General features: G+C 32.7%; 3 protein-coding genes and 1 non-coding gene across 6 annotated transcripts; 3 read left to right on the top strand and 1 right to left on the bottom strand.

The window, feature by feature from the left end:
• Window positions 1-1,845: 1,845 nt before the first annotated feature.
• LOC110634607 (BTB/POZ domain-containing protein At1g03010-like) lies at window positions 1,846-6,047 on the top strand. 3 transcript variants are annotated; one of them, XM_021783682.2, is made up of 4 exons: window positions 1,846-2,278; window positions 3,726-3,822; window positions 4,001-5,194; window positions 5,293-6,047. In XM_021783682.2, the coding sequence occupies exons 1-4, from the start codon at window positions 2,187-2,189 to the stop codon at window positions 5,830-5,832; spliced, it is 1,923 nt and encodes a 640-aa protein (XP_021639374.2). In that variant the 5' UTR covers window positions 1,846-2,186; the 3' UTR covers window positions 5,833-6,047. The 3 variants fall into 3 exon arrangements, with proteins under 3 accessions (XP_021639374.2, XP_021639381.2, XP_057994713.1); XM_021783689.2 differs by having other exon boundaries at window positions 1,849-2,278; window positions 3,756-3,822; XM_058138730.1 differs by lacking the exon at window positions 1,846-2,278 and adding an exon at window positions 3,494-3,673 and having other exon boundaries at window positions 3,756-3,822.
• Window positions 6,048-7,001: 954 nt separating this feature from the next.
• TRNAR-ACG (transfer RNA arginine (anticodon ACG)) lies at window positions 7,002-7,074 on the top strand. Its single transcript has one exon. It is a non-coding gene; the product is annotated as a tRNA-Arg (tRNA).
• A 65-nt stretch (window positions 7,075-7,139) lies between these two features.
• On the top strand, window positions 7,140-8,650 carry LOC110634598 (uncharacterized). Its single transcript, XM_021783670.2, has 2 exons — window positions 7,140-7,364; window positions 8,324-8,650. The coding sequence occupies exons 1-2, from the start codon at window positions 7,309-7,311 to the stop codon at window positions 8,514-8,516; spliced, it is 249 nt and encodes an 82-aa protein (XP_021639362.2). The 5' UTR covers window positions 7,140-7,308; the 3' UTR covers window positions 8,517-8,650.
• Window positions 8,651-16,437: 7,787 nt separating this feature from the next.
• On the bottom strand, window positions 16,438-17,175 carry LOC110634761 (monothiol glutaredoxin-S6). Its single transcript, XM_021783905.2, has one exon. It carries the CDS (start codon window positions 17,087-17,089, stop codon window positions 16,775-16,777), a length of 315 nt encoding a protein of 104 aa, XP_021639597.1. The 5' UTR covers window positions 17,090-17,175; the 3' UTR covers window positions 16,438-16,774.
• Between the last annotated feature and the right edge of the window lie 3,245 nt (window positions 17,176-20,420).

The raw sequence follows: 20,420 nt of genomic DNA, 5'->3' as shown, positions 1-20,420 counted from the left end.
GAAAAACCTAGACAAATCTCTTGTAATAACCATATATTATATATTATCTTATGGTATAGGGTGAGGACGAGATGGCTTATATAGCTACTCAAATATTTTTGCCATACTATGCCACCTTTCTTGAGGCAAGTCTCATAATTAATTCTTCAAGCGGCCGCCTCATCATTTGTTTTTTCATTTTATAATAATTTTTTATTTATGAAAATGTGAAAAATTTTTATTTTAATTAATTAAATATTGATAATTTTCATGGCATTTTCCAAACCCAAGTGAAAGCTATTTGGACAGGTGAAAAATAAAAGTATTCAGTCTTATCATTCATGCCAAAATAAAGTGGAACTATAAAGGAACAGTAACTTTAAGAAATAGTATGAACATCTTGTCACAAATTAAAAAATGGCAAGAAAACATGGGAATTTGCTGTTTGGTCTCACTTAATTAGACAAATTTAATCCCAAATTTTAGGTGATGGACTGCTGTTGGGTTCAACAAAAAGTACAGATTTCAATAAAATCTTGTCATTTGGCTTTAATGGAAAATCATAGGATACTAAGCCAAGGCGGAGTAATTTGAACTGTACTCTGCTCTCACTTGCTTTAATGGCAGGTGCAATTAACAATAAATAAAGAAATGGATCAAATTATATCCACCACAGGATTAGGCATCTCTGTTGTACGCAGGTAGGTATCATCCACATCCAGCTGATGGGATCATCATTACCTGCTGATCGTGCAATCTTAAGCTATGATCAAACCAACAGTCATTTTTCCAATATCAAGCCTGCTAATTATGACTACTACATCATGTTTGGGTGAAGTGACATATAATTCAGCATTATTTCTCTTTATATATTTTTAAACGTCAACTAATTTAAAGGTCCTGATGCAATTTCACTGGTTTAATTTTTTTTTTAATCCATTAAAATTTGACATGAATATCACCCAGGCAAAGGGATAGATTAAATTGCTTAGGTACTACAATTGCATCTTTAAATGTCATTTAAAGTAAAATTAATTTTTATTTATATTTAATTTATTATATAAATATATAAAATTTATGTATTTAATATATATTTTATATTTTAAATTTATATTAAATTAAATTTAAATAAAAAAAATTTAGCTATTAAATTTTTTCAATTATCGAGTAAAATTGATGGTCAGTGAAATTATATCATCCCACATTATTTGAACATAAGAGAGAGGAGGATGATTTATATACCCTACTCCCCATTACTAAAATGATTTGATTACTATTTTGGATCTTTGGAATTAATGGTTTAGGATTTAAAAGTTATTTAGGCCAATTGAGTCTAAATGTTATGTATATTATTGAATTAATAATTGGTAATAGGAGTATTTATTTTTTATTCCAGAAAGTTAAAAGAGTTTTAATTCCAGCAACTTTTTATTAACCCTTTATATATACATTTATTTTTTAGAATTATTTATAATCGAGTGATTTTGTTGAGATTCATTGAAATTCAGGACTACTTTGTTCCTAAAGCTTGTATTTTTGCATCTGGGACTTCAAAATGAGCAATACAAAAGCAGATTAATAAGTAGAGGAACTGTGGTTGTCATCATAACATGTAATCGAACTCATACTCCTAATTTCAACTTTAACGATGCTTTACACACTATACAGAAATAAATTAAGCGAATCTTTATATGGGTAGCTTTCACTAGCCATGATTACATCTCCCAAAAGCAGTTCAGGAATCCTGCAATGCAAGTGCAAATTTTCTCAAGACAAAACCGTGTAAAACTGGCAAAATGTGCTCATCTCTCACTACCTTTCACCGAAAAGTGCAAGCACACCCAACATACTCCCTTGACTTTAGATTAGCTGCATTATAAACACTCATTAAAGTATATTTCAAGTCATTACCACTCCTTGATCTTGCATGTGACTTTCACCTCACTCTTCTTCCTGCTTTCTCTTTCACCATAGAAAAAGAGAGAGAGAGAGAGATGTGTCCTAAAACAACCCTTTGTCTGCAGCAGAATAATAAATCTTGTTTTGGGTTTGTAGCTGACAAAAGAGATGGTTTTTTAGAAACAATTTTGATTCTTTGAAAGGGAGACACTTGGTAGTGGGGTTTGTGGTGGTGCAGCACTTTCAAAGAGAATCATCTAAGGGCTGAATAGTCAGTTTTTTTTTTTTTTTTTTTTTTTTGGGAAGAGATGGGTGTTGTTACGGTTGCTGAATTGAAGCCTAGCATATCAGGGAAGAGATCATTTCGTCCAAGTTCTAGCATAAGGCATGCTACTGAATGGTAATTTTCTCCTCCTTGGTTCTTGTCTAACTAGCATTCCCCATTGCATTTGATATAATTAACATTGCTTAATTAATTGGTGCAGTTCTGCATTTATCATATTTCTTTAATGGATTGCATATGCTTCTAACTTTTTCCCCCCTCAAAGGTTGAAATTTTTTTTATGTTGCATTCTTGGGCACTAAGAGATTGAAAACCATTATCTCTGAATTAGTTAGCTGTTATATAACTTGAATTGTAGCTATTTGTGCAGCCATACTTTGGTGTCTTTGTGAGTTTTAGTTGTACAAACTAGAGTACGGCTTGGCGAAATCCTATAAATTGGAAACTGAATATCGTTTATTTTGCAAGTTTTTTATTTGATTAATGATTACTCAAAAGAAGAATCAAGTGGAAAATACAGGTTAAATTTTTATTTATTTATTTATTTATTGTGTGCGAAGAAAAGAGGTCTTTTGTAAGAGAGGAATTTATTAGACTTTCTTTAAAATCCTCGACTTCCAGCCATGTTTGTAGGTCCAAGCAATTTTATGGGCTTCAGTACCTGATATCCTTAGTCACAGCTGCTCTTAACTAATAGAAGAAAACTACCCTTCATCGATCATTCCCTTCCAAAAAAGCAAACACAGAGCATAACAAATGAATCATGTGACCTTGACCTTGCTAATTTTCCACTTGAAGGACAATGCCATGAGGCTTATCAGATGCATTCTTGTCTTGAACTGTCAACCAACATTTAGAATTGCCAAAAATGTTTTTCGGGTCAATAATTTGAGTGTGTTTTAGTTTTACTATTGATAGGCCCTCACATTTGTACGGAAGAGTTTGCAGTACAGTTCATTTGCGCTGAGCATGACAAACAATCACACCTACCCAATTCAATGCCCTGTTGTGTCAACAATCTTTCATTTGATCGAACAGTTGATAATTGTGGTCGTGTGCATGTATTCATGTCTGATCTAAGGGACCTGCAATTCTCAGTAAAATTTTCAAATTGTGTAAATTGCAAAAACGTAACCTGGTCTTTTATATGCAGTGCAGTTTTTTATTTTATTTTATTTTTATTTTTTACAGTTAGGAATTGTAATCTTATTGTCTACTGTACTGATTGGCCACTCATTGTGTAATAATTGAGTCTGTCATTTTTCCCGTCTGGGCCATCTGTGTCTGATTCAGAAGATCAAGAAGGATCACATTGTCCATAAATTTGAGGTGCTCTATTTATGGTTTATGGTAGAAGCACCTACATACTCCCTTTTTAAGTTATTGTGTGGTCTGTGGATGGGTAGGGAGTACCCTTGAGTGTGTCTGGAAATCAATGGTTTCAAAAATGGGAGTTCAGGTCTACAGTAGAACCTCCTATATGGTCTCTAAATTATTAACACTAACAAACATGTATGCATCATTTATTTCCTTTTTATTTTGGAATTTTCTTGTCTCTTTGCAGTTCCACTTCAATCATTCTACCATCTTGCAGGCCAATTTCGGATGTTTCTAGCGATCTTACTGTTGAAATTGGAGCATCAAGCTTTGCACTTCACAAGGTAAGGAAAATCTAGTTTATGCATCTATGCATACAAGCTAAATTAGGATTCGAAATAAACAGCTTGTCTTGAGAGACTCTGAAACTTTAAAAAAAAATCAAATGAATCTTCTCATGATTTTAGTTTTGATCTTCTGTATGGAAAATAATTATCAAAAACATTAATTATTATTTTGCAGTTCCCTCTTGTATCTCGGAGTGGAAGAATTCGAAAACTGTTGTTAGAAGCAAAAGATTCAAAAGTTTCACGCATCAATATACCTGCTGTTCCGGGTGGAGCAGAAGCCTTTGAACTTGCTGCAAAGTTCTGCTATGGCGTAAATGTTGATATTACACTGTCAAATGTTGCTATACTATTGTGTGCAGCGCATTTCCTGGAAATGACAGAAGATTTTGCAGAGAAAAACCTGGAAGCTCGAGCTGAAGCTTATTTAAAGGAGATGGTGCTCCCAAACATATCGAGTTCGATTTGTGTTCTTCATCGCTGTGAAGTACTATTGCCTATATCAGAAGAGATCAACCTAGTTAGCAGACTTGTCAATGCAATTGCAAGCAATGCGTGCAAAGAGCAGCTCACCTCTGGCTTGCTAAAACTTGACCATAACTTCCCAGCAAAACAAGCAAACATCGAACCTGAAACACCATCAGAATGGTGGGGCAAAGCACTCACAGTTCTCAATCTTGATTTCTTCCAACGAGTTTTATCTGCAGTAAAATCAAAGGGTCTGAAACAGGATATGATTAGCAAGATTTTGATAAATTATGCTCATAATTCTCTTCAAGGCCTCGTTGTAAGAGACCCTCATTTGGTTAAAGGAAGTCTCCTGGATTTGGAGTTGCAGAAGAAACAAAGGGTCATTGTTGAAGCAATAGTTAGCTTATTACCAACCCAATCAAGGAAGAGTCCAGTACCAATGGCCTTTCTTTCAAGTTTGTTGAAAACTGCAATAGCAGCATCAGCAACTACTTCTTGCAGATCCGATTTGGAGAGGAGGATTGGTCTTCAATTGGATCAGGCAATTCTTGAAGATATCCTAATTCCAGCAAATTCACATGGAAACAGCCACAGCACCATGTATGACGCAGATTCAATCTTGAGGATCTTCTCCATGTTCCTTAACTTGGATGAAGATGATGACGAAGACAATCACTTGCGGGATGAAAGTGAGATGGTTTATGATTTTGACAGTCCTGGATCTCCTAAACAGAGCTCAATTCTTAAGGTATCAAAGTTACTGGACAACTATCTTGCAGAAGTTGCACTAGACTCAAACTTGATGCCATCAAAATTCATAGCACTAGCAGAAGTACTTCCAGACCATGCTCGTATAGTCAGTGATGGATTGTACAGAGCTGTGGATATCTTTCTCAAAGTTAGTAACTTCACCTCTTTTCGTATCTTCCATTAATTCCATTTATAGAATTAATTAACTAAAACACACCAGTTTTTCTTTGTCTATCTACATGACAGGTTCATCCAAACATTAAAGATTCTGAAAGATACAGACTGTGCAAAACAATAGACTGTCAGAAACTATCTCAGGAAGCCTGCAGCCACGCAGCGCAAAACGAAAGATTACCGGTACAGATGGCAGTGCAGGTGCTATATTTCGAGCAGATAAGGCTGAGGAATGCAATGAATGGAGGGCACAACCAGTTTTTCTTCGGAGCAATAAACGGTCAATTCCCTCAAAGGTCGAGCAGTGGAGCAGGAAGTGGAGCTATTTCTCCGAGAGACAATTATGCATCAGTAAGAAGAGAGAACCGAGAGCTGAAGCTTGAAGTTGCAAGAATGAGGATGAGACTGACAGACCTTGAAAAGGATCACGTGTCAATGAAACAAGAGCTTGTAAGGACTCATCCTGCGAATAAGCTGTTCAAATCATTCACCAGAAAATTAGGCAAGTTGAATTCGTTATTCAGAATAAACGGTCTAAAGCCAAAAGGGGGCAAGTCTAATTCAGAAGCAAGATTCTTGCTTCAGAAAAGAAGGCGTCATTCGGTTTCCTGACTGTAAATAAAAATGCGTGTATGATAAAGGGACTAAAAAAAGAGTGTATAGGGTAAGAAGTATAGTGTGATTTTGTCTAATGTCCAACAGTCCAGCTCCTTCTCGGTGGGTTTTGGATTGTTGATTCTGAGTTGCCATGTTTAGTCATCGTGATTGCTCGTTTGACTTTAATTATTTATTTATCTTTTCTTTCAATGGACTCTTCAAGGCAGGCAGTGGCAGGGACTCGATCTAACTTTTCTGTTCTGAAATATGTATGAAAGCAGGCATAGTTTGAAATTTAATCGAATTAAATTATGAAAATCGATTACATATTTTAGAAACCGAATTAAATCAAAATGGATGAAAAATCAAATCGAATCGAATCGCTATATTTCGGTTTGATTAGGTCAAATCGATCAGTTTTGATTTTTGATAGATTTTTTAATTTAGACTTGATTTTCAAGTTATTTGGTTTAATTTTAACTTTGATTTGAACCTAATAACCATTAATCAATTAAATTGAACAATATATATATATATATATATATATATATATATATATATATATATATATATATATAATTGAATCTAATTCACAAATTTCCCATAAAATAAATCAATTCAAAAATTGATTCGGTTCGATTTGAATATATAAAATTACTATTCGGTTCATTTCGGTTTAATTGTTTTTTTTTCTCTTCAAAATCGAATAGAACCAAAATAACTGAAATTTTTATAATATAAAACTGAACCGAATTGATTGAATTTTAAAACTAAACCGATTGAACTGAATTGATTCGATTTTTTTATTTAAACCAAAATCTGCTCACCCTTAATTTGAATAAGGCAAGCATGACGAAGCTATTGTTTTAACTAATTCTTCATTTTTCCCATTCGCCATCCTTTGCAAATCCAATTCAACCCAAAACAACAAAAATTGAGAAATTAATCATTAAATGGAAAGAAAAATTGATTCTCACGTATAATATGAGAAATTATCAAGTACATTTGATGTATATGTATTATCACTCATAATTATGTGAAATTTAATTTTTATATTATAAGGAGAGCACACTTTTTTTTTTGTGAAAAAGGAAATACAATTTTTTTGGTACGGTCGGCTTGTTTGATAATTAGTCCGCATAATATGTGCTAAATTCTTTAATTTTTATTACACGTTTAATGAGGACTCCATGGCCCAATGGATAAGGCGCTGGTCTACGGAACCAGAGATTCTGGGTTCGATCCCCAGTGGAGTCGGTTTTATTTTTCTTAAAAAACGGTCATAAAACGATGCCGTTTAAATTCTTACCCCGGGACGCTTCACTCTTGTTTGCGCTTGGGAGGCTGGCACGCCATCGTTAGTCGTTACTCGTTAGCGTAACACTGATTCAATTTGTCAAGCAAAGCCATCTCGCCTGAGGACCGCCCCTTCCTTGTCATCGTGAGTCTGGAATAGCGACGGCGCATCGTACAGAGGAAAAGGAGATAGAGATGCGCGTATCTTTTTCTGGGATAGGAAATGCTTTGCCGTTTTCAAGAATCTTTAGGTAAAAAATTACATTTGTGTTCTTTTTGTGACATTTCTTATCCTTCTCTAGTTTGTGCCAATTAGGGTTTTTGTTTTTCGGATGAATCGTAAATAGCCAGCCATTCTTTGTTTGTGTGCGTCGATTTCATTGAGAATTTTGTAATCTTGGAATTAGAGGTTGGAGGATCACCTTCAGTTGCTTAATTTTGAAGATGTTCGGATTTATTAATTGTATTACTTTCCTGTAATTTTGGTAAATGTCGAGATTATGATTTTACATGCTTCACTACGTACCAAACCTCTGTTTCGTTGGAAACTGGGGCTCAGCAGGGGATTTAGCCTAAGTAGCTTTAATTTCTTCTTAACTTGTAATTGATCAGGTGCTTTAGTGCACGTCCCATTTATATTCAATTGAACACTTTTGATTATGGTTATCACAATTGATGCTAACTAGTTAGGTATATTTAAGTTGAACAATAATATTCTTAGGTTTCAAGAATGCGGATCTGCCATCTATGTGGTAGGCTCCAAGGGAAGTTGGAGCCATCACACTGAGTGTTGGATTAGTTTTATGGCATCTTGTGATGATGGTGAGTTAAATGGATATGAATTGTTGTCACAGCTTCCATTTTGTTTGCTGCTTTTGTGAACTTGTATACTAATGACTTTGGGAGCAAAGTTTCTTAGAAAGGTTAAACTTCCAAAACCCTCACTTTTCAACCTACTAAATTAGTCGGTGGGTTGAGGAAGTTTTGATACTTTGCCTTCCATTACTTTATCTTACTTGACCTCACTTTAAAAAACTCTTTCACTCCTCCCCAACAGAGTGAATAAATTTTGGCAGTTTCTTTTCCATAACCATTAAGTTATTGAGTTATGCATTTGGGGTTTATCTTGTTTGTACAACTTTTGCTTCTACAAGGACCTTATTCTCATTTTTCAAAATATCTCTAATCCATTTCTTTTTCCTTTGCATAGGCAGCTTGAGCAAGAGATGGAAACTGTGATTAAGGTTTTGCAGCCTGGACCATTGGGAATAGTGGAACACAAGTTCTCTGCTGAGGAGATACAAGAGGCAAATGTTACAGTTCGTAGGGCAGTTGAGAATTGGCGAAGAAATGCAAATCTAGAGCACAGAAGTGACATTCTAAAAGATTTTATCAACAAGTAAATGAGTACTTGCTGCATTGTTTTTCATGGATGGTAGGATGATTAACATTTTTGTAGTTTTGTAAGCTCTTCTTGTTGTGGTGTGAAAACACTGTTCCTATCAAACATCTAAGAAAAGCACTAAGCCATTTTTCACTTTCTAGTTTTGGTATAAATTTTCCATTTTTATTCTCTAGTTAAGGTGGAATGAAGATAAACCGCAGTTTTTCCATGTCTATTGAAAGATGATACAATTTTTGCTACTCCTTGTCTCGAGGTGTGCTGGTGGATTATATCCAATTCCAGTTCCTGGATTCAGGGCCTTTTTGTTGATAATTATGAGGATGTTCAAGTACTGTTAATCAGCTACTATGTTGGCTTGTAAAAGGATTGGTTAGCGCATGCGTTAAAAAAGTTCTATTTGTGGGTGTTTCTGATTAACAGTACTTGAACATCAAGTTCTATTTGTGGGTGTTTCTGATTACACTGGACCCTGCCCTGCAATACAGCCACATATGATGGACGAAACCTCTTAATTGTACAATGCTGTTGGGTGTCGAGGATTCCCAGAACGAGTGTTTTGTGTGTTTGTTGGCGAAGACATTGGCAGACCCTTTTAGATAAGATCATAGGAACGTATTGTATGTCCGAGGTTTGGCTACTTAGGAGCAATTGCTGCAGATAAAAACGCAAGCCCAAAGCTTGTGTTGGGTTTTAGCGAGCTGCGGAACGATGTTGTGATCAGTCCCAAACCCTTAAAAGAATTGATGGGTCTTCCTTTGCAATCCAAGCTCAAATGGGATGATATATATATATATATATATATATATATATATATATATATATATATATATATATATATATATATATATATGGCCTACGGTTGCAGGTTAAATGGAACTTTCTGGACAGGTTTCATAGCCCATGATGTTACCATCATTTTGTTGGTTCCTATTTTTATTAAGTTTCCAGTTTGTTCTTCTGGTGATTCCAAGGTTATGAAGGCTTCCTGCTTGGTTCTTCATCTTTGTGCAAGACCTTCCTAGGTATGCAAGCCCCTTGGCTAACATACTATGACCAATCTCAGTAACAATTCCAATAGACTTTATATGATCAGCTTTTTACATTTTTCTTTGTTTATTTAATTGTTCAATCGTCCATGGGTTCATAACCAAAATTTGTCATAACTTTATTTGGTAAAAAGCTTATTTCAGCTCTGAACAGAGCATATTTGCAGCTTCAAAAATAAATACTTAATTTGTTCATTAATGTCCATCAACAAGCATAAAGTTTTTTGTTTTGGTCCGAGCTGAAATTTTTAATGAATTTGCAATTCTACTGCGTATATGTTAGCATGATTGATTGATTAATTGATTGATGAAGAAGATTGACTTGATTGATGTTTTCTAAATTCTTATGCTTTTCCAGATACAATGCAAATGGGTATGGAACTTGCATTATAGGTAGTTAATCCTTCTGTTAGTGCACAGCAGAGAAAATTCTCCAAATATTGTCCTTCCAAGAATCCAAAAGAATGCGACTCCTCTTTCCATATAACTCTTAACTCTCCCTTGATTTTTCCTTCACTCAAAACTCATAAATTATTCTCCAAATCTGCAAGGCTAAATTGAGATCACATAATTCCCTGAATTGATTCAGCTATTTTGGTGAATGACACGTTATTTTCTTCTTTACTTCTTCATGTGGTTCACTGTTTTGATATAAGCATTCAAGGGAATTTGTGAGCAACACGTCTTTCACAGTTTCTGTCAATTGATATGGCTGCCATGCACCAGTTATATAGCCAAGCTTTTTTCTTTTTTTATTCTCTTTAGGAATGAGAATCTGGAGGAGTGCGAGTTTTGCACCAAATCCACATGACTGACTTGATGGAGTGGCTCATGCAACAAGAACTCTTGCTGAAAATCACCATCGGCTTTTCCTTAACCAACCTATTCACCATATCCATTGCTACAAAGGGTGGGAATTGGCAGTGTATATTATGAACGTTGTCGAGACGGGTTTTGCTACGAGGAACTTCAACAGCTACGGAGGTGTATTTATACATGCCATTTAGAGAAGTGGAAAATGGAGGTTGGCGAAAAGAATATGGAGGACGAAAGAAACAATAAACTGTTACAGAGACGTGTCATGCTGGTCAGATTCCCTCGTTACATTTCATGATTACTTGATGAAGAATTGTCCATCTGCGGTTATTGAATATCAAGTTGCAGTTTAGGTGTCGATCACCAGAAAATAACACATAAATTGCATGATTTTTAGCTTCTTTTCAGGTTAGCATGTTTGCCGTTTCTCTATGTGAAATTATTCCAGAAAGCACATTTATTTTTATTTGCTACACTTGATGATTTTTATTTTTTCTTTTGGAGTTGGTGTTGTGCCTGTGCTTCAAGATCAGAGAACCTCTGTTTCTATCTCTTTTTGAGCATCTGCTGAGGTGGAGAAAGAATATGGTTTATCCAATTGGGTAGAACATTGTTGTTTCTTTTCTTCCCCAGACCAAGATTCGCTTAAGCTCAATTCAAGAAAACCGAAAGCTCTCAGAAAAGAAAGAAATGATGCCTTTTAAAAGGCAATCGACCGGGCCTCAATAGCAGGCAAGATCAAGAAAATCCATTACCGTACAAGAGAGAAGCAGACAAGAGATGCCTTGAACCCCACCGCATACATTATCAATTTCTAGACGCTGCTTATTATATCATCATTATCATCATATTCTTGATAGAAAGTATACAATTGCATTTGAGGCAGGCATCCAATGGTGGGTTAACGAGTGGCTCATGTGTATTGCCCAAAAGGGCAAATAGCAAGACTAGGATCCTTATTAAATCCATTTTAGGAGGCTACTTGTTCTTTTGATTTGAGCCGATAAAGAAAGCTTAAGAACCTTTTTAGTCAATACCATGTGTTTGAAAGTTGGTAATTATGGCATTTACTTTCAAAGTTAAAAGTTGGTGGGGGTGATTTTAACCCATTATTTCCAGAAGAATGAAATGGTAGCCATCCTTTTTTTAAACGCCAAAAGAAATTTCATTAATTATTATTTAATCAGTACATCCATTAACAACAAGGACTTGCTTCAACCATCCTTTGCTTTGGCTGAAATCATGAGCATCCTCGTAGCCACCCTACAATGGCAGACCAAAGATATCTAGTAGATCGAGTATGTTTAAAGTGATGCTGTTCAACCCATAGCCTAGGAGCAAATGAGAAAAAGAGGATGTTCAAAAAAAAAAAAGAAAAAAAAGAAAAATGAAAAACAGTCGCATGCATGCATTCTTCAAGGGGAAAATTATTGGATGCACCCTCACGGTAGCGGAGCCACAAATTGATGTTGAGGAGAGAAGATGTTATAATTTTTTTTTTTTTGAAAAATGAGTGATCACTTTTAGTTGAAATAATAATTTTTAAATATAATTATAAAAATAAAACATAAGTCATTTAAAATTAAAAAAATATTTTTATCAAATTTTCCATCCAACTATTAAAAATATCAAAGCTTAATGAAAAAAACCAATAAATGAAGTTATCAAATTTTAATTATGAAATAAAATGACAAGAAAAATGCAGAAAATAGTAATAAAGAATATACAAAAAGAAAAATTAAGCAATGACAGAGAGAAAGTCATTGTAAATATATGAGACAGTAAAATTTTTCTTAATTTTATATTAATTGTACACTTGAGTATGGAAATCTTGAGTTTTTAAATTTTTTAGAATGTATATATAAGTATAAGCAATTATAATTATTATTTTAATAAATTTAAATGGTTATTTGTTAATGACTTTAAATTATAAAATGGATCAAGATAAAATTATGAAAAAATTAAATTTAATGTTTAAAAAAAAATTTGAACTAGGCTAAAGGGGCAACTTGAGCTAGGTTAGGGGCAGCATGAGTCTGCATAAGATTAGAATAACTATGACAAGCTCCTTAAGAAATCCTTTCTTTGGATAGGGAGGGCAATGGCCCTGCTGCCCCTTTAATTCCATCTCTGCCCCTCACTCATAATGATGTAGATTTATTTTTTAATACATCAAATATATTTTATAATTTATGCATAAATAAAAATGCAGGAAGAAATTTTGAGATCCGATGTGGGAATGAAGTTTTTCTTTTTCATTAAATTTTACATGAAAATTTTTGAAAAGAAAAGATTTTTTTAAACAGGGTAACGTCTCCCCAATGACCCAATTCAATGAATTTAAAACATCACTCGTATTTGGACTCGCTGCAACAATATAAATTCCCTAGACAACGATCCACCGTTTTCCCACTGAATCTTTTCCTTTTTTTGCCGGATTTTACAAATCCATGAAAATGATGTCTAATCTTATCTTTTTTTTTCTACTGTGTGTGCGTTTTTATTTTTCCGAATAGAAATGAACAAACGTATTCAAGTTAGTAAAGGGAATGAACCACATATCAAAAAATATGACAATTTTTAGGAGATTCTTGTTTTTATATAATCCAACACATATATTTATCACAATCGATAATCCCGAAGGATCACCCTACGCGGGCACGCCCTACACAGAGGAGGACCTCAACCATTTGAGCCACATTGGGGCTCATATCGTTTTGGTTTTTTTTGCCAAATAGAAATAGACATACGCACCCAGGTCAGTGATGAAAATTGACCACACCTTAAAATTATGATAATTTTTAGGAGATATTTGTTCCCATATAACTTAACACACACACACCTCTATCCACAATCAATTTGGGATCAGAAGGACCAGGTGTGCATATTCAATTAATTAACTTTGTTGTATATGTATCAAATTATATAGGATTTTTCTATGAATGCTAAAGGATGCATTTTATATATGTAGAAACTATATTCTATATAATGTGAATAAAAGACAAGAATAATAATGGCCGATCGAAGAGATAAGAATATATTTATACGTTGAAAGTGAAATACATGATCATAACAGCATGTCAACTTTGGTTGAAAATATATACAGATCGAGAACTAGGAATATATATATATATATATATATATATATATATATATATATATATATATATATATATGAATTGCAGAATGCGAAGTCGGATCCTGGCATCACAGATATGAATTAGATTAGGTTCTTGAGTATGTATATATCAATCAGAAATTGAAATGCAAGCAATTAACGTCCACATCAATAGATTGAAAAGTTTTAATCTGATTTAATTAACTTCTTCAGTTGTATATATAAATCTATTGGTTAATGGTGGAAATGAAAAAGCTATGACAAGTTTGATGAAAATTTACGTACGTCAGGGTGAGAAATCTTCGATAGGAATGTCATTTCAAGTACGAGACAGGATACGAATTCTACTACTCACAACATGAGACGACATGATCACTCATCTTTTCTTACAGATATTCTCATCGACGACAAATATTATTCTCTAAATCTTGTATTGAGATTGCTCTAGCAGTCTGAAGATCTTTATCAAGATGAATTTCAATGTCAAGATATTCGGCAGGTGGATACAGGCATCTTTTCTTTCTTCTTTTTTCTTCATCACGTGGTTTTCTATTCTTTATTTCTTTGCTTTGCTGCAATTATTTTTACTAATCGAATCGAATTAAAATAAACAAATATATATAATATTAATTTGATTTAATTAAACAATAAATCACATTTATTCTAATTTGAAATACAAGTCTACATATATATTGTTCAAAATTATCTAGATGATTTCATAAAAGTAGTTAAAATAGTAAATTAATTAATCTCTGTCACTTCATAATGTGTATATATATATATATAGATGAATTCATAAAAGTAGATAAAATAGTAAATTAATTAATCTCTGTTGTATATATACAACGTGAAGCGACAGAGATTAATTAATTTACTATTTTATCTACTTTTACGAATTCATCTATATAATTTTAATCAATATATATATATATATAGGCTCATATTTCAAATCAGAATAAGCGTGATTTAATTAATTCAAATTAATATATATATTGATTTATTTTAATTCGATTCAATGAGTAAAAGCATATCAATAGAAGTGATTTATTGTTTAATTAATTCAAATTAATATATATACTTGTTTATTTTAATTCGATTCAATGAATAAAAGCAAATCAATGAAAGTGCTAAATTCAAGTTTTTACTTTCTACCTCCTTTAACATTTTTCCTTTGCTCATAAATGTATGAGTTTTCCATATGGAAAGTGGATACAATTATTATTGAGAAATATAAGAAATTATAGAGCTAATTAAGACTATTTTTTGTTCACACATAGAATAGGATAAAATATTTATTTTATGTTTAATAGCTATTTTTATCTTTGGTTAAATTTAATATATGAAATATAATCTATAAAATAATTATTTTATAATTTGAATTTATTATTAAATTTTTAATATGTAATAATTATTGCACATAATAAATATTTTTTTTATAAAATTAGTACATTATAAATTCAAACTATAATATAATTTAAATTCAAACTATAATATAATAAATAAATAATTATTACATTATTATGAATAGCTATTTTACCCCCATTTTATAAACCCAATAAATTCTGAATTTATCCTGTATGACTCTTAAAATAGATAAATTATTAGATACACCCTGATGCATATTTATCATCCTTTATATGTTTTATTAAATTAGTCTTATATTCACTATTTAACAATAATGGAAGCAAAGATTATGCTAAAGAGACTTTTAATTTTTTCACTTTTGACTATATGCTTTCATATTCAGAAAGTAATATTTTAAATATTAAGGTAGATTTTAGCAATCGCACCTTTTGACTTGAAATTGATTTTCATTGAATTAAGAGGTTTATTTTTGGATTAATTCAATAGCAAGAAATTGAATACAACTGTTTCTTTGAGGTACTGCTTTATGAATTGTTGACTCTGATTTTAAAATGCCTATTACCTACCAACTTCTCCATTGCTATTATTTAGAGAAATATATTTTTTTTAAATATATGAATTGGAGAGTATTAAAATTTTATTTCAAATTAAATTTAATAAATTTTAACCATAAAAATATTAAAAATATTTTTTGTCAAATTATATTTTTTCAACAGAATTTAATAGTTTTTAAAAAAGCACTTCCAAAGAGCTAAGGCAATTAGGGTAATTGAATTGGAAAGTAAAACGGTAGAGAGAAAGAAAGGAAATCTGTGTCCTCTCTCTCTCTCTCTCTCTCTCTCTCTCTCTCTCTCTCTCTCTCTCTCTCTCTCTCTCTCTCTCTCTTTCAACTGCTTCTGTCTGGCAAACAAAAAGGAGAGGATAAACTTGTTAGCAATAACTAATAAAAAAGTGAGATGATGAGGTTGACAAGTTAAAATCACTCCTTTTGAATAGTAAAAAAAAATTAGCAAATCAAGAAGGGAGGGATGTGTAGACATGAAGGAAATGCAACGTATTGAATGACTTACAATAAATTCTGCTAAGTTAACTCCGTATCATTCGACACAAATAAGAGAATTCATATTTATTAATTTGATAGAGACAGAGGAACATTAACCATCATCTCTTGTAATGCATTCAATGAAAAAGACTATCAATCAAATCATGCTTGTTTCGCTGATAGAAGATAATCCTATTACTACCCACAAATAGCTTAATGTGATAGTCTATTGAATGTGAGCTACTTTTACTTGCTTTATATGCAACATTTAAGACATTCAATTTATCATACTATTAACTTTCTTTATTTTTTATTTTTTATTTACTTTATTTATTTTACTCCAATTAAAGTTAGAATTAACTTATAAACATCAGATTGCTTCCACTAAATTTCACCTGATCATTCTTTTGTTTTTTCTTTTTTCTTTCAAGCTCTTTTATACATAAAAGTGCAGTACTATTTTCTGATATTTAATTATATAAATTAAATATATGTTTATATATGCATGTATAGTTCATGCAGCATGTATATATTTTATTAATAAAGGTAACTTTACTTTTATTTATAATGGGCAACAGGCATTACACATTTAATTAAAGTTAAAAAGGCAAGACCCTAGCTAGCTAACATAAAAAGAGTTAACCCTGCATGCCTTGGCCTAGCTAAGTGCTAAAATAAGTTCATAAATCCTAAGGAGTCTAGACTCTATAGATGACTTGATGCTTAGCTCTCCACACTTTCTGCTACTCAAAACAGGGGGAAGAAAAAGAAAAAAGAAAGATGAAAGAAGTAGAAAGACACCCTTAATTATTCGACCTTAGCATTGGCAACATTGCAGTAGAGTTTCCTGGTAATTAATTAAGAAATCACTAGTCGTTCCAGACCCATATGGCTCCAGCCCTCTTCAGCAATGGACCTAACTGGTTCTTGACCAGTAAGCTCATGACCTGCCTATCTCCACCCACACACTCGCCGCCTATGAACACAGCTGGTACGTTCTGACACCCTAGCTGCTGCAATGCTCTTTCAATTTGCTGGCCGTTTGGAATTTGATCGAGCTCATAAACTGTAGGATTTGCCCCAAAACCACGTATCAGTGTCTTAATGGAGTGACACATGTCACAGGTGCTCTTGCTGAATATCACCAGTGGCCTCTCAGCAACCAGTCTTGTCACTGCATCCATGGCTAGCTTAGCTAGATATACGATTGAATAGTAGTAGGAGTTGGAAATCTGTGAAGTTTCTTAAGAGAACTAGAAGGCTCGAATTTGCTTGTGAGGAACTTGAAACCCTTGGAGACGTATTTATACAGGCCACAAGGTGGTGGTCGAAGTGTGTTTTGTGTGTGTGTTTTTTTTTTTTAATATTATTATATTATCATGGAATATCAGCTGAAAAAGAATATATAAAATGTTAACGTAAGTGCGTCACTAATATGATTCCCAAAGTACCCTTGATGATTACTTGATAAAGACATTTCAATCTGCGTATACTTTATGAGAATATTTACATGCAAAATGAGACCTGTATAGGATTAATTTTTAGATTCTTAAGGGCAACTTGTGTCCTCGTAGTGAACCATCCCATTTGTCGTCTTTTTCCACACTCATGACTTATTCTAGATCTTAAGGCATTTTCAATTTTTCTTTTAATAAAATCGAGCTTTTTAGGAAGCCATTGTGATGATAAACACACAATTGAATACATAGCTACTGTTTTTTTTTTCCCTTGTATTCATTTTCATGATCTGAGGGAAAGGGGGAACACCGAGCATCTGCATGCGTTGAGGTGTAAAGGGAATTTGGTTTTATCCAATGGGTAGCTTTTTTTTAATTTCTTTTTTTTTTTTTTTAAAACGTCAAAGTAAGATTCGCATAAGTTGAAGGCATGAAAAACGAAAGCTGACGGGAGGAGATAAAAAGATGGAGATTTGGAAAGCAAAGATGCTTCCGTTCATGCCATGGGAAGATTATATATATGTATATATATATAAGCAAATCAAAACGCCGTAAAGTCCGTACATGGAGGGCGCCGTTTCCTGAAGAAGGCCAATCTAGAAATCTACACGTTGCACAATTTCTTCAGATATTCTGCGCATATATACATTAGTTCTTAAGCATCCTTTAATTGGTTTGCCATCTATGCCGAAAATTGGCTTAATTTAAAGCCCTGGAATATGCGGTTGGCTTTTCTTTTCTTTTCTTTTAGTATCTTCATTTACTTCTTCATCGTGAAATAACAACACTAAATTATTATGCGCTAATTAATAGCAACACACCTACCAGCCCATCTATTCACTGATAATGTCTTTCTAGATGTTGGCCCCATTTAGTGAATATAGTAATTTGTAAATAATTAAGAGTTGAATTAATTTTAGAATAATATATAATGTGAATACTGATCTCCGTATGAACTCCTAGCTAATTAATAAAAGGGCTAAAATCTTATTTTAGATCCTCCTAAATTAATAAAAATATGATGATAAGTTATGTTAATTTGGGTCATTGATTTCATTCAAAATAAATATTTGAAATTAATTTAATCTTAAGCACAGGTTAGCCAAAAAAATGATGGGCATAGAAAGAGAGAGACCTCGTATCTAAATGGAGAATAATTAAGATCACAGAACAATAGGTTAAATCCCAGAAAAGCAAATATCCTTCTATCTATAATATGTAATTTTTTTGGTTCTTTTGTCATTGACTTTCCTTCTAGAGAGAAATCCACCTGATATTAATTATCTAGGGCTTGATATGCTTAAAAAAGAAAAGAAAAATTCTCCCTTTTGCATAGAAAAAAGAAAAGAAAAGAAAAGAAAAAAGAAGAGACAGTGATATTCTTGAGAAGGCAGGATCATATTAGCTAGCTCTCACTAAAAAACAATTGTATATTTCAATGAGTTGAAGCTTTTTTATTTGTTGATGCGTCACCAAGTTGAGTCACATATACACTTGACGCATCTGTTCTTTTCTTCTTTTATCAGAACGTCGAACTTATGCATATATCTGGAAGGAATCACAAGATCAATATGGCCGTGTTCCTGTTGCCTATCCCATCACCATATACGAAAGTACGTACGATCTGCTTCATGGTTATAAACGCCTCATAACAAAGCCAAGGGCCATATATATCTAGCCAAATCGGAGCAAAATCGGAGCATCCTATATATATGCTCAAATTCTTTATCCAAAAGATAAAGAGAAGGGTATATGTATCTGTATGTATCATAGTGGGATACAGAGAGACTGAGAAAGAAAAGTAGAGGAATTTTAACTTTGGTGGAAAGATACTAAATATCTAGAAGTTGGATATAAAGCAGCCTGCGAGGTCGGTTCCTCACATCACATGCAAATTAATATTTTTACATGGATTGGATTATATATGGTTGGGTTCCTTTAGTTGGAATTCTTCCTGCTTATTCCAAACTATATTTTACTTAAATCTTCCATCTGACGATCAGTTGAAATTCTTAGAAACTTTTTCGATCATCATGTGTGCTCGGTTTTGAGACTAAAGAAGAAGATAATTAACTCGTGTTTAATTACTTAACAATATTCTAATGAAAATGTATATATATTCTCAAAATCTAAAATTAAGATATTACGTAAGAAATTTGAATATTTATCTATGGATGTCAAGATATTCAGTAATGAATAGATATATCTCTAGAGCATGAGCAGTTTTTTTAATTTTAGTTTATCATCTTTATGGTAGTTAATTATTAGATATGTTAGAAATACTAAATAATAGTGTTCACTCTCTTACAGAAAAGTAAATTTTTTTTACAATATAAAAAATAATTTTCACATAAATATAAAAAATAATACATATATACTAAATACACTTAATAATTTCTCGGTTTATGCGAGCCACGACACATGTTTCACGCAAAGACACTTCTCTATCTCTTTAATATCTCATGGGTTAAAGTGGCGGGCTGGGTTATTGTGTTTTGCTTTGAATAAGCACTTTGTGGATTACTTTTATGTTCTGAATTAGGGGGGTTTGCTTCCTTCACTTGCTTGGATTTTGGTTTTGCTTCTTATATACGAAGTAATTCTCATTTCCCAGGCTTGACCCATTGTAGGACAAGAATAAGTCCACAATGTCTGATATTTTAAATTATACACTACTTCAATCTCTTAAATGTTTAAAATTTAATTACTTCGAAATTTTATAAAATATTTTAGTCCCTCAAAATTTTATTTTTCATTTATAACAGTACCAAACTTAAATTATTAATTTTGAAACAAATTTCTTAAGAATTTTTGTAATTTTCCTCGTTACTCCGGCAAAGGCTTTCAGTATACACTCTGGCCAGAGTAAAATGTTAATTTTAAAAGTAATTTCTTTTTTTTTTTTCAATTATTGACATGCGGATGACTCTTCATATCAAATTAGTTACATCAACCTTTTTCGCCATTCAAGGCAATAAAATTTTGATTCTTAATAGGTGAATGTAACCATTGTGTTTACTGTAATCCACCATCTGCAATTCTAGCATGAAGATGCTAA

This window comes from Hevea brasiliensis, chromosome 2 (genome assembly GCF_030052815.1).
Source record: "Hevea brasiliensis isolate MT/VB/25A 57/8 chromosome 2, ASM3005281v1, whole genome shotgun sequence".
Classification (NCBI taxonomy): Eukaryota; Viridiplantae; Streptophyta; class Magnoliopsida; order Malpighiales; family Euphorbiaceae; genus Hevea; species Hevea brasiliensis.
This window is presented reverse-complemented; position numbering and strand designations above follow the sequence as displayed.

Bases quoted from the DNA above. Each gene is read 5' to 3' on its own strand.
- LOC110634761 (XM_021783905.2), bottom strand. From the start codon at position 17,089: ATGGATGCAGTGACAAGACTGGTTGCTGAGAGGCCACTGGTGATATTC.
- LOC110634607 (XM_021783682.2), top strand. From the start codon at position 2,187: ATGGGTGTTGTTACGGTTGCTGAATTGAAGCCTAGCATATCAGGGAAG. The intron at 2,279-3,725 runs GTAATTTTCTCC...GTCTCTTTGCAG, and splicing joins ATAAGGCATGCTACTGAATG to TTCCACTTCAATCATTCTAC. The intron at 3,823-4,000 runs GTAAGGAAAATC...ATTATTTTGCAG, and splicing joins CAAGCTTTGCACTTCACAAG to TTCCCTCTTGTATCTCGGAG.
- LOC110634598 (XM_021783670.2), top strand. From the start codon at position 7,309: ATGCGCGTATCTTTTTCTGGGATAGGAAATGCTTTGCCGTTTTCAAGA. The intron at 7,365-8,323 runs GTAAAAAATTAC...TCCTTTGCATAG, and splicing joins CCGTTTTCAAGAATCTTTAG to GCAGCTTGAGCAAGAGATGG.